Source organism: Elephas maximus, chromosome 5 (genome assembly GCF_024166365.1).
Source record: "Elephas maximus indicus isolate mEleMax1 chromosome 5, mEleMax1 primary haplotype, whole genome shotgun sequence".
In the NCBI taxonomy this organism is placed as follows: Eukaryota; Metazoa; Chordata; class Mammalia; order Proboscidea; family Elephantidae; genus Elephas; species Elephas maximus.
Window position 1 is genome coordinate 76,871,010 of NC_064823.1, and position 16,061 is coordinate 76,887,070.

Below are 16,061 nucleotides of genomic sequence, written 5' to 3' on the forward strand. Positions count from 1 at the left end.
ATATTCAGAACAGTTAGCCACAGCGAAAAACCGGTATCACTTAAACCCAATACTAACTAATCTTTAATGTAAATATATGAATATTTCAAATTATATATGGCTAACACAAAAACCTGTCTTAAAAGCCAGTTAGTAATATTTTGATTTTGTCAAATTTACAAATTTGGCTTGATGGAACAGGCTGGTGAAAAGTGAAAATTAAATTATGAGTTGGATAATTCTTCATTTTCAGGCAAATGAACAAATTCAGAAAGCAGGAGGCTCAAAAACCTCTAGTATCATAATTGCTCTGACAGATGGTAAGTTGGACGGCCTGGTGCCATCATATGCAGAGAAAGAGGTGAGTACTAAACTGAAGCTGTTCTTTACACCCTGCTGTACTTTGCTGTGTGTCTCTGCGTGTATAGCCTAATATTTGAATAATTCCTTTCTTTCTCTCTCTCGCTCCTGCGATAGGCAAAGATATCCAGGTCACTTGGGGCTAGAGTTTATTGTGTTGGTGTCCTTGATTTTGAACAAGCTCAGGTGAGTACAACAGATCTGCGGACTTTAATCTAAATCCCATCATTGTCTGAAGGATGGTTTATCAAATTATTTTCACAGATAACTTATTGTGATATTAACCAATTGTTAAATATTTTCTATAAAAACATGAACTTCTTGGCTGTATGTCTTGAGCTCAACATTAAGAATTTATGAATTATGGTTGGTTTTGTTACTGAAAATGAAAACAGAAATTTCTGAAATACGTATTTAGATTGGGAAACTAATATAAGATAAAAATTTGTGTTGAAGTGATATGATAACTGCTTCTCTTCTTTAACTCAATTGACAAGATTATGATGACAGTGTCATTTAGGGTTTTTAGTTTGATTTAAAACTTGATTCAGGTGTGCAGGGACTTGGACAGTCCAGTAGAAGTCTTTTTAAATTTTTTCTTAGACTTTCTTAAAATAAAACATTTTTGATAAAGTATTGAGGGATTATATATTTAAACAATTATTTTTTTCTACTCACGAAATGATTTTGCATTTAGTTTTTTGGCTAAGCATGGCTGAAACTCCTGCAACTCATGCCATTTACAGACCTTAGAGCCCTATACTGTTTTGGCTTTGCAACTTGAGGCCAATGTAAAATTGCCGTGGCTGATCTCAAGTCGTTTTGTGGTGGTGTGTTTCAAGTAACACTGCTACCATTACTTTCAATTCCTGACTTCTACCACAGGCCACAGTGGTAGATGAATTTTTTTACACCTGTGGTGCAATTTTTCAGATGAATATAACCAAAAACTTTGTGAAGTTTTTAAAGTATTTTATGTCTTAACCGTGGAGCCCTGGTGGCACAGTGATTAAGTGCTTGGCTGCTAACCTGAAGGTTGGCGATTTGAAACCACCAGCCTCTCTGTGGGAGAAAGATGTGGCACTCTGCTTCTGTAAAGATAACAGTGTTGGAAACCTCACGGCGCAGTTTTACTCAGTTCTGTAGGGTCACTGTGAGCCCGAACCAACTCTACGGCGATGGGTTTGGTTTTTGGTTATGTCTTACCCGTCTCTTAATTAAGTTTCCTCCTTTTTTCTAAAGCTCGAGAGAATTGCTGATTCCAAGGAACAAGTTTTCCCTGTCAAAGGTGGTTTTCAAGCTCTCAAAGGAATAATTAATTCTGTGAGTAATTAATTCTCTGGGAATAGGAGACACTCATAATTTTAGATATATTTTTAAACTGTAAGGCATAATCTTGATTCCAGTGCTGGCCATCATTACCTTGAATAAAGATATTAAGAAGGAGTTTTGTTTGGTATTGTATATATAGTTCTAATGATCTGGCTTTCATCTGTCAGCGAGATTTGGTGTTAATTCTTGCACATTGGGTCCAACGAGCCTAGATTTGTGATTTCGAGTTTTAAAGTTTTCATAAACAGCCCCAGAAACATCGTTCCTTTGGGCATGGAGTTCCTAACTATCTTGGTATATTGAAAGTTTTATAGGCTTATAGAAGAAATGTAAAATAAAAATTTGGCTTGGAATGTATGATGACTCACTCCTCCAAATATGGTATTTCTTATTTATCAGTAAGGCAACTTGAACCAGCGACTATTTGACTGCTGTGGTTGTTCTCTCCATTTTAATGATTAATAGTTTCACTGGAGCTCATAATATTTCTGTTTGAAATTCAGTTGAACTGTCTCTCGTGATCATTAGAATCTGGGCTATCCTAAACAGGGTATGGGGAAAGAGAGTGATGAAATGCAAAGCAAAACTCATGGGTTTTCACAGCTGAGGTTTATGTTTCATTTTACTGCCTTTTGCTGGAAGCACTAGGGCCAGTTGTTATTAAGCGTTTATGATATTTTGGTAAACACCATCCTAAAATGGAAGTGAATAATACATATTCTCTAAGCCAAAGATTTCACTTTAATCTTTAGGTATTTATTGTAGGGAAAAAAAAAAATCTTAAGTTTCTTCCAATATTTGGTTCTGGCATTTAATAGTTTTCTTTAAATAGTGTGTTTTTGAGAAACACAGATTGAGATTTATTGAATTTGTTTTTAGTAGTATGTAGTTTTTTTAATTAATGGAGACTTTTAGAAAGAAAAACATAATTTACTTCGATCACATATCAGTACTTTTAGTGGGCACACCAAAATGTAAATACAGAATGGGACAGAGGTTCAGTTATTTTAGGAGTTTACACGTATTATTGTGTTTATTTTTAAGGGAAAATTGCGATGCAAAAACAGTAAACATTTTTATAGTGGAATTCAGAATAAATACTTCATTAACTGTGATTTAAATTTTCAAATATAGGGAAAAGGATAGACAAGGCAAAAGAGTGTATAATTTGACCCACTAAAACAGATTAGTGGAGTATATTTTAAATAGAATTTTATTGTATTTGGAATTTGCAATTATTGTTATAATTACATTGGTGTGCAGGGATTATGGATGTTTGCAGCTGTTTCTTCTCATTTTGAGTTGTGCCACATCAGCAAATGAGGGTCCCGAAAGCTTGACTCCATTCACGTCATTAAGGTTGACTTTGAGAGGAAGCTCTTCCCGGTTGTTTTTTGACCGCCCTCCAACCTGGGGGGCTCATTTTCCGGCATTATATCAAGACAGTGTTCCACTGCTATTTGGAAGGTCTTCACTGGCAAATTCTTTTCAGAAGCAGATTGCCGGATCCTTCTTCCTAGTCTGTCTTAGTCTGGAAGCTCAACTGAAACCTGTCCTCCATGGGTGACCTTGCTGGTATCTGAATATATCGGTGGCATAGCTTCCAGCATCACAGCAACATGCAAGCCCCCACAGTATGACAAACTGACAGACACGTAGGGATTATTCCCTTTTCCTTGCTGTGAGCTTCAGGAGATATTAGCATAGCAAAACGTTTTAAGGGACTTTAGGTTGGGCCACTATACTCTAATCCAGCAATGCCTCCCCCTTAGTCCATTCTTTTATACTTACAGCTTCTACAATTTTTACAATCACAACTAACCCTTTTAACAATTAGCACTCACAGTTGAATCATGTAATCCCGTCAGCATCTTCCCCACACTGTCTTCCCCAGACCTACCAGAAAAAGAGGAATCTATTCGGTGGGGATCCTAAAAACAGCATGGAGGGAGCGTCTGACCTCCTCCAACCCCACAAGGTGGAAAACCAGGATCAACAGCCCAAGGCTGATTCTTATGAGGTGGACATCAGACATGCTTCCTCTCTCTGCCATCTTTACCAGTTCTAACACCAACCATCCCTTGCACAGCATTCTCTCCTTCTCTATTGTTTTCCGTAATTCATTGCAGTGGCCACACAGAACTCACAGATCGTATTAACAATTATGGGGTTTATTAGGGAAGTACCAGTTCCGATTTAGGTTTAAAAACACTCAGGATATAGTCCTTCCACCAGGATAGCCTCTCCCCAGCTGTGCTTACAGGCACACCTCTTCTTGGGCCTCAGTCTCTGCCCAAAGTCATTCAGCTTTCTCTCTCTGTGGGCCGGGAAGCTCACTGCACTGCAGCCCCCTGTTGCCTGGTCTCGCCTTCCTTGGTGGTGGTAGTGACCTCCTCCTCCCTGCCCTGGAATTGGCTCTCTTTTAAGGCAAAACTGACCAAGCCCCTTAGTGGGCCACGATTACCCTATCACACAATCACCTGGGGGCTGTTGCAAGCCCATGGCTAGAAAGACCACACACAAAAGTAATTAATTCTCCTGCAATTGGAAAAAGAGAAAAGACCTCCCTGGGTTATTCCCTTTGGATTTTTTTTTTTTAATCTATATAAAAGGTTTAATTAACAATTCTGCAGATGGCCAATAAACTTTTCAAAAGTCTCTTTTTATGGGTTATAACCAGAGATTTTCTTTTCAAGATATTGGTAGCTGACTACCAGAAGAGAGAAAGCTGTTGTTGCTTTACTAGACTTATCTCTTAAATTTTATTTTTCTTTTTGTATTAGGGAAACTTTAAAATATAATTTCTTTTAAATGATAGTCTATCTTGTCTGAGCATAAGTATGTTATGTTAAAAGATTTAGCATGAAATTAGAAAGATTTTAGTTAATTTAGCCACAAATTACCAACAAAGCCTCTTGAATTTTGTCTGGAGCGGAATGATGAGTATACCTTTCATCTCAGTATAGTTTAACTTCAGCTATTTTGTCAAAAAGAAGGAACAAATGATCCTCAGGGAAGCCAGCCAGGAGTGGGATAGGGTGAGGTCTGAGGAGGAGAGGGAAGGGGAGGAAAACCCTGACAATATCTGGCAGGGTTACCAGTAGAGAAAGGAAGTCATTAAGCCAAACATGACCACATTAATGGATAATTATAACCAACAGAGTGTACTTTGAAATTTTTGCCTACTTAATAGATATTTAGGAGCCCTGGTAGTACGGTGGTTAAAGAGTTCAGCTACTAACCAAAAGGTTGGCAGTTCGAATCCACCAGCTGCTCCCTGGAAATCCTGTGGGGCAGTTTTACTCTGACCTGTATAGGGTCACTATGATAAGTTTGTATAGATATTTAAGACAATTCACTTCTTTTCTCTGTTAGGGTAGAGATTACTCTAATACAACCCTTAATAATAATCAAAAATTACATTTCTACCTCAAATTTGAATCACACTTTATAGTTACAAAGTTCCATCTTATTTTAAAAACATTATATTTGAACTTTAAAACAAATGTGGTGTATTTGTTCCAGAGTGAAGGCAGATAGAAGAGATTATCTCTCTATTATTTATGATTTACCAAACTGATGGATGAAATTGTACCGTGGAGTGTATTTACACAAAGCTAAGCAAATGGAAGAAATCAGAAAATTTAAGTCTTTCGTATGTTTGACACTGCGTAGGCAAAATATTTGCTAAATTGACAGATAGTTTCTTTTTTAAGCTAGAAGTTATTAAAATACACTGGGTCTTTTTAAGTGTTAGTGCATTAATTTCTTTGAAATTAGCTTTTAATTGAAAAAAAAAACTGATAGCATGGTATCTCAGGCTGGATTCTCTAAAGAAGCAAAACCAGTAAAGCATATAAATATATATATATATATATGGGGGAGAGAGAGAGATTATATCAAGGAAACGGCTCACGTGATTGTAGGGGCTAGAACGTCCCAAGTCAGTGATTCAAGATAGAGGCTTCTCTTAATTCACGTAGCCACAGGGGCTGGTGAACCCCAGATCAGCAGGTCAGAGAGCAGGACTCTTGCTCATGGGCTGGGAAGATTGACAAATCCCAAGAACTGGAGGTCCGATGAACAGGAGGCAGCTGCAGTATCCAGAGAGGGCAAAAGCCAGAATGTTCACTTATATTCGGATGCAGGCTACACACCCAAGGAAACTCCCTTTCAACTGATTAGCTACTCACAGCAGATCCCATTATGGGAGTGATAACATATAAACACTTAGAATCGCAGCCCAGCCAAGTTGACACACAATCTTAATCATCATACATCTTTTCCCCTATCCCCAATCCAGTGACCTAAATGATTTGGTTCTTTAATGTGTAAGATATCATATATTATTAAGACATAGTTTTTCTAGAATCAATGTCTTAATGAAAAAGACATAAGAATTTAATTTTGAAGCCTTTCTTCATTGTAGTTAAAAAAAAATGATGCAGTATTAATGAATTTTATAAATTAAAAAGCGAGGGACTTAAAAAGCCTTTGCTATGAACATTTTGTATGTTAACAATTTAATACGTTTTCTAAAATTTATTTGATTCAGAAAATCATTCAAATATTCTATTTTAATTTTGGAGGAAAATGTACTGTTTCAAATTTTTTGGATCCTTATCCAAAAAAACATGATATGTAACATTTTTTGGAATTTGTTTCGTCTCCATCCAGTCTTAACTAGCATATATGAGGATTTAGATTTTATTGCTTTATCAAGTTAGATACTGGTATAAAACCTTTCGTCTTTTTCTCCCTTCTTTCCTCATTATCTTACTCATTTTATTTATTCACTCATTTTCTGAATGCTTACTGTGCTTAAGCCACTGTGTTAGGCTTGAAAGAGAGGACACAAACTTATATAAGACAAATTATTTGTTCTAAAGGTGGTTAAAAGTCACGATGATCTGAGATTTAGAATGCGTTAAGTCCCCTGCAAGAAGTATAAAGTGTTGTGGGATTTAGAGGAGGGATATTTCAGTGAGTCACCCTATGTGATAAAAAAAGAATCAGGTAACACAATTTGTGTTAAAGTCCTGATATGGTTAGAATCTGAGTTGTCATAAGGGTTGGATCAGTTTTTGGTATGTGAAGTCCCAGAAGGCTTGTGTGTGGGTGTGTGGGTGTGTGTGGTGGGATTTGAAATGGGCTCTGACAATTTGAGTAGATTTAGTTAGAAACAAGAAACACAGAATTTCAGGGACTACCTGGGCTGAGTTATCGAGGGGTAGGAGGAGGTATGGTCTAACTTGAATTATGAAGCAATTTGAGGGCTACACTTTGATAGGTAGGCTGAATCCAGGTTATGGGAACCTTCAAATGCTTGATAAGGAATTGGCAGTTATTTCATAAATAATTGAGTTGAGGAATTATGGAACTTTTTAACTTAGAGCATGGGATTTTTATGATGGCAGTGAAGGTTTAGAAAGAGTACTCTTCTGGCAAGGTATAGATGATTTGGAAGGCAGAGAGGTGTTATAAATCTCTTACAGTATTCCTTGTGAGACATGATAAATGAAAGCCTAATATAGTGCAGATGGTATGACACTGGGAATAGGAAGACTTGGGTGTGAATTCCAACTCTGCCATTTCCTAGTTGTATGACCTCGGGTATGTCCTGTAAGAGAAATTCTCTGAATTTTAAAATTCTTGCTAGTCAAATTCAAATAATGATTTCTATCTCATTGAGTAGTTTTGTGAATTAATGGCTAAGAGGGACTGGGCTTTAAAACATTTGGTAGGAAGCTAAGGACCAGGTAGATTGAGGCTATTGATCCTTCCATAGGGTGGGCCACTGAGGGAGATAGCCAACAATCTAAATGATCATGTGTAAGGTCTAAAAGTTCTTTCTTACTAGTCTTTCTTAGGGTGGAAGTTCCACTGAAACCTGTCCACCATGGGTAAACCTGATGGTATTTGAAATACTGATGGCATAGCTTCTAATATCTAGCAACACATAAGTCATCACTCTATGACAAATTGACAGATGGGTGGTGGCAGACTAGGAAGAAAGGCCTGGTGATCTACTTCTAACAGTCTGTGAAAACCTAATGGGTCACAGCAGAACGTTATCGGATTCTTTTGCTCTGGACTTGTTATTAGGAGGGATAAATAGCTAGAGGAAGGCATCATGTTTGTTTAATTAGAGGGCCATCGGAGGCAAAGGAGACTCTAGGTGAGATGGATTGGCACAATAGCTACAAATATGGACTTGAACAGGCTAGTGATCTTGAGGATGTTGCAGAATTGGGAATGTTTCCTTCCTTGTACATAAGGTCACCGTGAGTTAGAGATGACTTCAAGGAACTATCTTATCTAAGTTCTCAAAGAACATGGCATTGATATGTGAAGGAATCAAATCCAGTAGGCAAGTTGTAAAAACAAGGATTTCTAGATGGCAGAGCTACACAAAGTCAAGTATTTGGCTATGCCCTAGTTTCAAATTCCCAGGCCTTGGGACTAGGACCCAGCCAACAACAGGGGAAATGAGACTCAGCATTCCCATGGGCAAATCTATGTAGAATTTCAGGGCTCCACATTCAGCAAAGAGCCAGAATTTCTGTGGGGGAATTTTTAATGCTAATTAGTGGTTCAGAGTAGAAACTCACTAGTCAAGGGGAAAATAGCATTGCCAATGGGCCATAAGTCCTTAGAGCTTATTCTAGGTAGTGGGTTTCTAGGTCTTTCACAAGAAAACAGTGTGGCAGTTCCTAAGAAAACTAAAAATAGAACTACCATAAACTGAGCAATTTCACTCCTAGGTATATACTGAAAAGACTTGAAAGCAGAGACACTAACAGAGACTTGTACACCAATGTTCATTATAGCACTATTCACAATAGCCAAAAGGTGGAAACAAACTAAATGCCCATCAACAGATGAGTGGATAAACAAAATGTGGTATATACATACAATGGAATACTCAGCCAGTAGGAAAAATGAAGTCTTGATATGTGCTACTGTATGGATGGAGCTGGAAGACATTATGCTGAATGAAATAAGTCAATCACAAAAGACAAATATTGTATGAACTCACTTACATAAAAAGACAAGAAAAGGCAAATGTATACGGAACTAAGTTTATTAGTGGTTACCGGGGTGGGAGAGGGGGGAGAGATGGGGCTACAGGTGATGGAAATATTGAGTTGATTAAAGGGTAGGGTTGCACAGCTGGTTATTGTAATTGCTGTCAGTAAGTTATATACCTGTAAAAAGTTGAATTGGCAAAAGTTGTGTGATAGATGTACTTACAACAACAATAAAAAAAAAAAAGTAAAACAAAAAAAAGTAGCTGCTGAGGCTTCTTATGTAGAACCAAAAACCTCATGGAATTTGGTTTCTTGGTTTGGAGGATTAGGGTCATGGTTTCATAGGACATACCAGCTAATTGGCCTAATAACATGTTTAGTATTTCTGTTCTACTGTCTAGTTCACTGTATGCCTGGGGTCTTAAAAGCTTACAAGTGGCCATCCGAAGCATAATAATTGGTTTCTATTCTCCTGGGACAACAGAGGAAGGAGAGTCTATAATAGAAGGAGGGTATAGAATGTGTAGCTAATTGCCTCTGTGAACAATTGCCTCTTTTGCTTTGAGACCAGAAGAACTGGGTGGTTCTTGGCTACCATTACTGAACATTTTGATCAAAGATCAAAGATGAGGTCAATCCTGATCAAAAGGGGAAAAATGCAGAAAGGAATTTCAAATTTTCATGGACTCTCGACTTCCTGGAGCCAAGAAGTTTCAGTGAACCCCTGAAACTATTGCCCTGAGATAATCTTTAAACCTTAAACCAAAAATATTCCCTGAAGTCTTCTTAAAATCAAGCAATAGATTCACTTAACTATTAAAAAAAGAAAGTCTGCCTTGAGCATTATGCTTTCTTAAGAACTATCTATATGGGAGCACATTGACAGCAACAACTCCAAAGATTAGATAGGAATCTTAGGGGACAATGAGTTTATGTTAATGGAGGAGGAACAACTCGGAAAAGGAGGGCGAGAATGGATATACAACTCGAAGAATATAATCAGTGTCACTAAATGGTACATGTAGAAACTATTGAATTGGCATATGTTTTGCTGTGTATATTCTCAACAACAACAATAAAATTAAAAAAAAAAAAAAGACTAGATCAAGGATCCCAAGGAAGAAGCACCTCATAAACTCCCTGCCCTGGTCAGAATCATGTCAGGAACAGGGTGGGGCTGAACCTCCAGGCAAAAAACCTCCATCACTTGTTGAGCAGGGTTTTGAGGCACCAGACCTGGCAAATATTAGCTGTCGTTGTTGTTACTATGCTTGTCATAGAAATGAAACTAGGAATAAATAGGTAGATTTGGAAAGCATTAAAAAATCCATAGAGCTCACTGGATATAGGATTAAAGGAACAGAGAGGGGAATCAAATGAGCTTGGACATCCAGCCTCTGTCTAGAGCGAAGTTGTTTTTACTGAGTGGGCAGGGGTATTACTGGACAATGGAGAAGGCAGAAGGGCAGAGAGGTTGAACTGAGCCTGGGAAATCCCTGTGGGCTCTCCCTTAGGGACCTGGTTGTTCCAGGAAATGTTAAGGTTAGAAAGTTTAGAATTGAAGTTGCTGTTCCTCATCTTGTTCTCTTTCACTTCCCATTGCCTGCAAACACAGTATCTAATTCTTCTATATTTCGCTTCAGATAGTCATTAAAATCTCGGAATATGAAACAAACAAACAAAAAATTCTTTTTGTTTTCTTGGAAGGTGACTGCAGGATATTTATTTGAAAATGAAATTTTAGTTTGAACTAGTACACGTTAGACCGACAAGTGAATACCTCCCGGGTTCTCATTCAGTGTTTCATAATGCAGCACTGTGGAAGAAAACATTAAAAATAAAACAGAGCTCCGGCTTGGTGAATAAGATGGAAAGAATAGAAATAAAGCCACTTTGCAAAAGTACCCCTTCACATCCTTTTTTTCTAAGAACAGGACCACAGAATGCTTTACTATTTGGAATTATTTCTGAAATTTTTGTTTGTTTTGTTTTTGATAAGAGTACTTCACAAAGTATTAAGCAGAAAGAGATGAATGAGTAGCAAAGCTGATTTCCTAAATAAACCTGGCCCAAAAGAATTAAGAACACTATGTCCCGGGCTATGACTGCTAATGTTTCTAAGTAACTAACAGGAAAGTTGAAAAAACAAAACAAAGCAAAACACACACAAAAAAAAACCCAGTTGTGGTCAAGTCGATTCTGACTCATGGCGACCCCATGTGTGCCAGAGCAGAATTGTGCTCCACAGAATTTTCAATGGCTAAGTTTTTGGAAGCAGATTGCCAGGACTTTCTTCCAAGGTGCCTTTGGGTGGACAGTGGACTCAAACCTCCATCCTTTTGATTAGCAGCCAAGCACATTAACTGTTTGTACCACCCAAGGACTAATGGGAGAACATAGGAACATGAATAGGGAGGAAATGAACACCTATACACACAGGAAATGTACACAAATGACATTAGTTTGTTTCTGAAGTGAAAAAATAAATCCAGTGTATATTTCAATACATATCTTTATTTATAGTGATGGAAGTGTAAGATTCATCTGACTTTTAGAGACAAATTGTTTCCCCCAATAATGCCTATTGGCTTCTTATTTGAAAAATATCTAAGATAGGTGTTAAAAACTATGTTTGAATGTAATGAGAAGACATTACAAACTCGTTTTCTCCGCAGAAGATTGTTTTACTAGAAGTGGGTACCTAAGCTTAAGAGGGTGTGTAAGACCTTAGGTTAAGTTTTTATAACAGGCTCCACTATAAATGTTGTCTGCTTTGTTGTGGAAACCTCTATTTTGAAAATCATGGTTTAATACAAAACAAAACAAAAAAATCAAAACCTTAAGTCAGAGCTAACTATAAACATGTATTCATAAGGGAAAAACAAAACAAAACAACCAGTAGAACTTACTCAAAATTGGAAACTGATTTCCAGGACTTCTACTGAAAAGACTGGCTATAACGTGGGGATCACTATAAATTGGATTAATCTGGGCTTCTGTTTCATCCAGAAGTGTTTTGTTGTTGTTGTTAGGTGCCATCGAGCCAGTTCCGATGCATAGCAACCCTATGTACGAACAAAACACTGCCCAATCCTGTGCCATCGCTACGGTTGTTGTTACGTTTGAGCCCATTGTTGCAGCCACTGTGTCGATCCATTTCGTTGAGGGTCTTCCTCTTTTCTGCTGACCCTGTACTTCTACCAAGCAAGATGTCTTTCTCCAGGAACAGATCCCTCCTAACAACATGTCCAAAGTAGGTAAGACGCAGTCTTGCCATCCTTGCTTCTAAGGAGCATTCCAGTTGTACTTCTTCCAAGACAGATTCGTTTGTTCTTCCGACAGTCCATGGTATACTCAGTATTCTTAGCCAACACCACAATTCAGAGGTGTCAGTTCTTCAGTTTTCCTTATTTATTGTCCAGCTTTCACATGCGTATGCTGTGGTTGAAAATACCATAGCCTGGGTCAGGTGCACCTTAGTCTTCAAGGTGACATCTTTGCTTTTGAACACTTTAAAGAGGCCCTTTGTAGCAGATTTGCCCAATGCAATGCATCTTTTGATTTCTTGACTGCTGTTTCCATGGGTGTTGATTGTGGATCCAAGTAAACTGAAATTCTTGACAACTTCAATCTTTTCTATGTTTATCATGATGTTGCTCATTGGTCCAGTTGTGAGAATTTTTGTTTTCTTTATGTTGAGGTGCAATCTGTACTGAATGCTGTGGTCTTTGTTCTTCATCAGTAAGTACTTCAAGTCCTTTTCACTTTCGGCAAGCAAGGTTGTGTCATCTGCATAACACAGGTTGTTAATGAGTCTTCCCCCAATCCTGATGCCCCATTCTTTTTCATATTATCCAGCTTCCTGGATTATTTGCTCAGCATACAGGTTGCACAGGTATGGTGAAAGGATACAACCCTGACGCACACCTTTCTGGATTTTAAACCACTTAGCATGCCCTTGTTCTCTCCGAACAACTGCCTCTTGATCTATGTACAGGTTCCTCATGAGCACAAGTAAGTGTTTTGGAATTCCCATTCCTTGCAATGTTATCCTTAATTTGTTATGATCTACACAGTCGAATGCCTTTGCATAGTCAATAAAACACAGGTAAACATCCTTTTGGTATTCCCTGCTTTCAGCCAGGATCCATCTGACATCAGCAATGATATCCCTGATTCTACATCCTTTTCTGAATCCAGCCTGAATTTCTGGCAGTTCCCTGTTGATATACTGCTGCAGCTGCTTTTGAATGATCTTCGGCAAAATTTCCCCCACATGTCTGTCAGTTTGTTGTACTGTGGGGGCTTGCACGTTGCTGTGATGCTGGAAGCTATGCCACTGGTATTCAGATACCAGCAGGGCCACCCATTGAGGATAGGTTTCAGCTGAGCTTCCAGACTAAGACCAACTAGGAAGAAGGACCTGGCAATCTACTTCTGAAAAGAACTAGCCAGGAATGTTTAGTACTGAATATAATTGAGGTAGTTCATTATAACATGTTTCATATTAATAGTATAAGGGTTGGGATGGTAATTTCCCCCCGTTTTATGCCTAGTGCTTAATATAGTGTTAGGTAAATAAACCAAACCAAACCTGTTGCTGTCAAATCGATTCCGCCTCATAGAGTTTCCAAGGAGCGCCTGGTGGATTTGAACTGCCGACCTTTTGATTAGCCGCCATAGCTCTTAACCACTATACCACCAGGGTTTCCATTAGGTGAATAGTCACTGCTTATTTCACTTTGGAGCCCTGGTGTGCAGTGGTTAAGAGCTGCTAACCAAAACCAAAAGTTCTGCAGTTCGCATCTCCCAGCTGCTCCTTGAAAATTCTGGGGCAGCTCTACTCTGTCCTATTGGGTCCAAATCGACTCTATGGCAGTGAGTTTTTATTTCACATTTGTCAATGGATGAAATTATGCCAGTCCTTGAAAATATTTCTTATGATACTGTTATGGGGTGTTTGAATATTAAAGAATTCAACTTCTCTTTTGTAAGAAAACATTTTTTTTTGAAATAACTTCTGATTCCATATGACTTCTATTTTATCCTCTTATTTATGATCTACTGTGTTGTTGTTGTTGTTGGGAGCCATTGAGTTGATTCCAATTCATGGCAACCCCACGTGACAGAGGAGAGCTGCCCCACAGGGTGTTCTTGGCTATAATCTTTACAGAAGTAGATCGCCAGGTCTTTCACCCAGGGAGCTGCTTCGTGGTTAGCAGCCCAGTGTTCAATAGATGAGCCACCAGTACTCCTTCCACTGTATTAGGATTCTTGATTACAAGTGACGGAAACCTAATTCATATTAGCTTAAAGAAAAGAAAGAGAGTCTGTGGTTTACATAACTGGAAGGTCTAGAGAGTGAAATTAACTCAGATACAGCTGGGTCCAGAGGAGAACAAGCCATGTACTCTTCTCTTTTAGAAAATTTTGCCTATGCTCCTTTCTATTTGCCTTACTGTCTCCTCCTTGAGTGTCAGTGGAAGGTAATTGACAAAGACTTCAGTCTTCTGTAGTTCTAGCTTATCAAGTCCATTGGAAAATGAGAGCTATTCTCTCCCAGCATCCATATGCAGTCAGTGTACTGTATATCAGCATACAATCCCAGATAAGGACTCTGATTGGCTGAACTGGGTCATGCACTCATCCCTGTACCAATACAGTGTCAGTATTGTTTGGACCAGCCTGGGACACATTCTGACCCCCATGACAAGGGCATGGGGGCAAGTTGGAGAGGAAAGAGAAGGTGCCATGACTGATAGCCTCACTAGGACCGCACGAAGTGGAAAACTATTTCCCCAATGAAAAGGGGACATTGTTAATAGAAGTAAAAGGATAAAAAGAGTTCTGGGTAGGAAAAAAATCAGTAGCTATCACAGTCCACTATACCAAAAGCCAAACCTGTTGCTGTCTAGTGGATTCCAACTTATAGCAACCCTATAGAACAGGTTAGAACTGCCCCATAGGGTTTCCAAGGAGTGGCTGGTGGATTTGAATTGCCGACCTTTTAGTTGGCAGTGGAGCTTTTAGCCACTGTGCCACCGTGGCTCCACAGTCCACTATTTTAAAATATATTTCAAATATTTTTTGGCACATATTCTAATAGGATTTCCCCTTCCTTCTAAATTCACTTAACTCAAAAATAAAATGGAAACTTTATTCATTTTATTAACTGATTTTTTTGTAATTGTATTTTGACATTCATTGCCCATTGCTCTATTTGCATTTGCATGATAATCTTACTTAATAATAAAGTCCTTTCTTTATCTGGTTGGAATTATAGCTTGAAGAAATCAAATCCGCTTTGAATAAATAATTACTTCTGTGTGACGTTTTGTGAGGAAGTTAAACTGATGGCATTTGGTTATGTAAATCAAACCATTTGTCCTCGAGTTGACTGACTCATGCTGAGCCCGTGTGTGTCAGAGTAGAACTATGTTCCATAGTATTTTCATGGCTGATTTTTTAGGAAGTAGGTCACCAGGCCTTTCTTCTAAGGTACTTCTTGGTGGACTTGAATCTTCAATCTTTTGATTAGCAGCCAAGCTCTTTAACTGTCTGCTCAGAGAATCCAATTAAATGACAAGTTTTTCTTTCTTAGAACCTCTATCATTAACTTGTTAGGGTATAACTTTAGAAGCTCACCTGTTCTTGAAAATAGATTCAGTTGTCTAGAAGGACATTGAAAAAGGGGGGAAAATAGTCAGCTTTTATGGTCAAATCTACCATCAATATAAATTTAATTGGGGAAGTGAATAATTTCTTAATTATACATCATTTTTAAAATTATATTAATTTCTTATTTATTCAAAAGCATTTACTGAATATCTGCTATGCTTATGATAGTGGGTGCTAGGTTATAAAGCTGGATATGATACTCCTGATTTCTGAGCTTGTAGATTTTAGGCGTAAATATTTGAAAAATTGATAAAACTTTTTTTCTTTCACTTTCTGTTGCATAGAGAATCATTTTATTTGCCACTGTAGATTTGTGACAAATCAAGTGGAACAAATATAGACTTAGAATGCTTGGCAAATTTGTTTCATGTTTTAGTCACTAAGACAGTGGGAAAATAGGACTAATAGGTACTAATGTGTATAACTAATACGTACGACAGAACAAAAGATATATTGGAACTTAGTTCTTTCAGGTTCTGAAACATTGTCCATTTATTGTTACTTTATCCTGTATTTCCAAAGTACTTTTAATAAAAAGTCTTCATCCTTTAGGAAATTATTAAAAGATTATTCTGAATTTTGGCTGACTGAAAGAAAAACAGACAAAAAACCCAGAAGCAGATGAACTTTTGTTTCAAATCAAACTTTATTTTAGATGTATTTGTATGTTATAGTGGGAAA

At 37.9% G+C, this 16,061-nt stretch overlaps 1 protein-coding gene across 2 annotated transcripts in view; it reads left to right on the forward strand.

Moving 5' to 3' along the window:
- ANTXR2 (ANTXR cell adhesion molecule 2) overlaps positions 1-16,061 on the forward strand; it is a 168,970-nt gene that overhangs the window by 19,073 nt on the left and 133,836 nt on the right. For both annotated transcript variants that reach the window (XR_007517646.1, XM_049885923.1), the window contains exons 5-7: positions 233-340; positions 457-525; positions 1,582-1,662. Coding sequence is in view for 1 of the 2 variants with exons in the window: in XM_049885923.1 (XP_049741880.1) it covers positions 233-340; positions 457-525; positions 1,582-1,662 (258 nt within the window). In the remaining variant the exon portion in view is untranslated. The remainder of the gene's footprint in view (positions 1-232; positions 341-456; positions 526-1,581; positions 1,663-16,061) is intronic.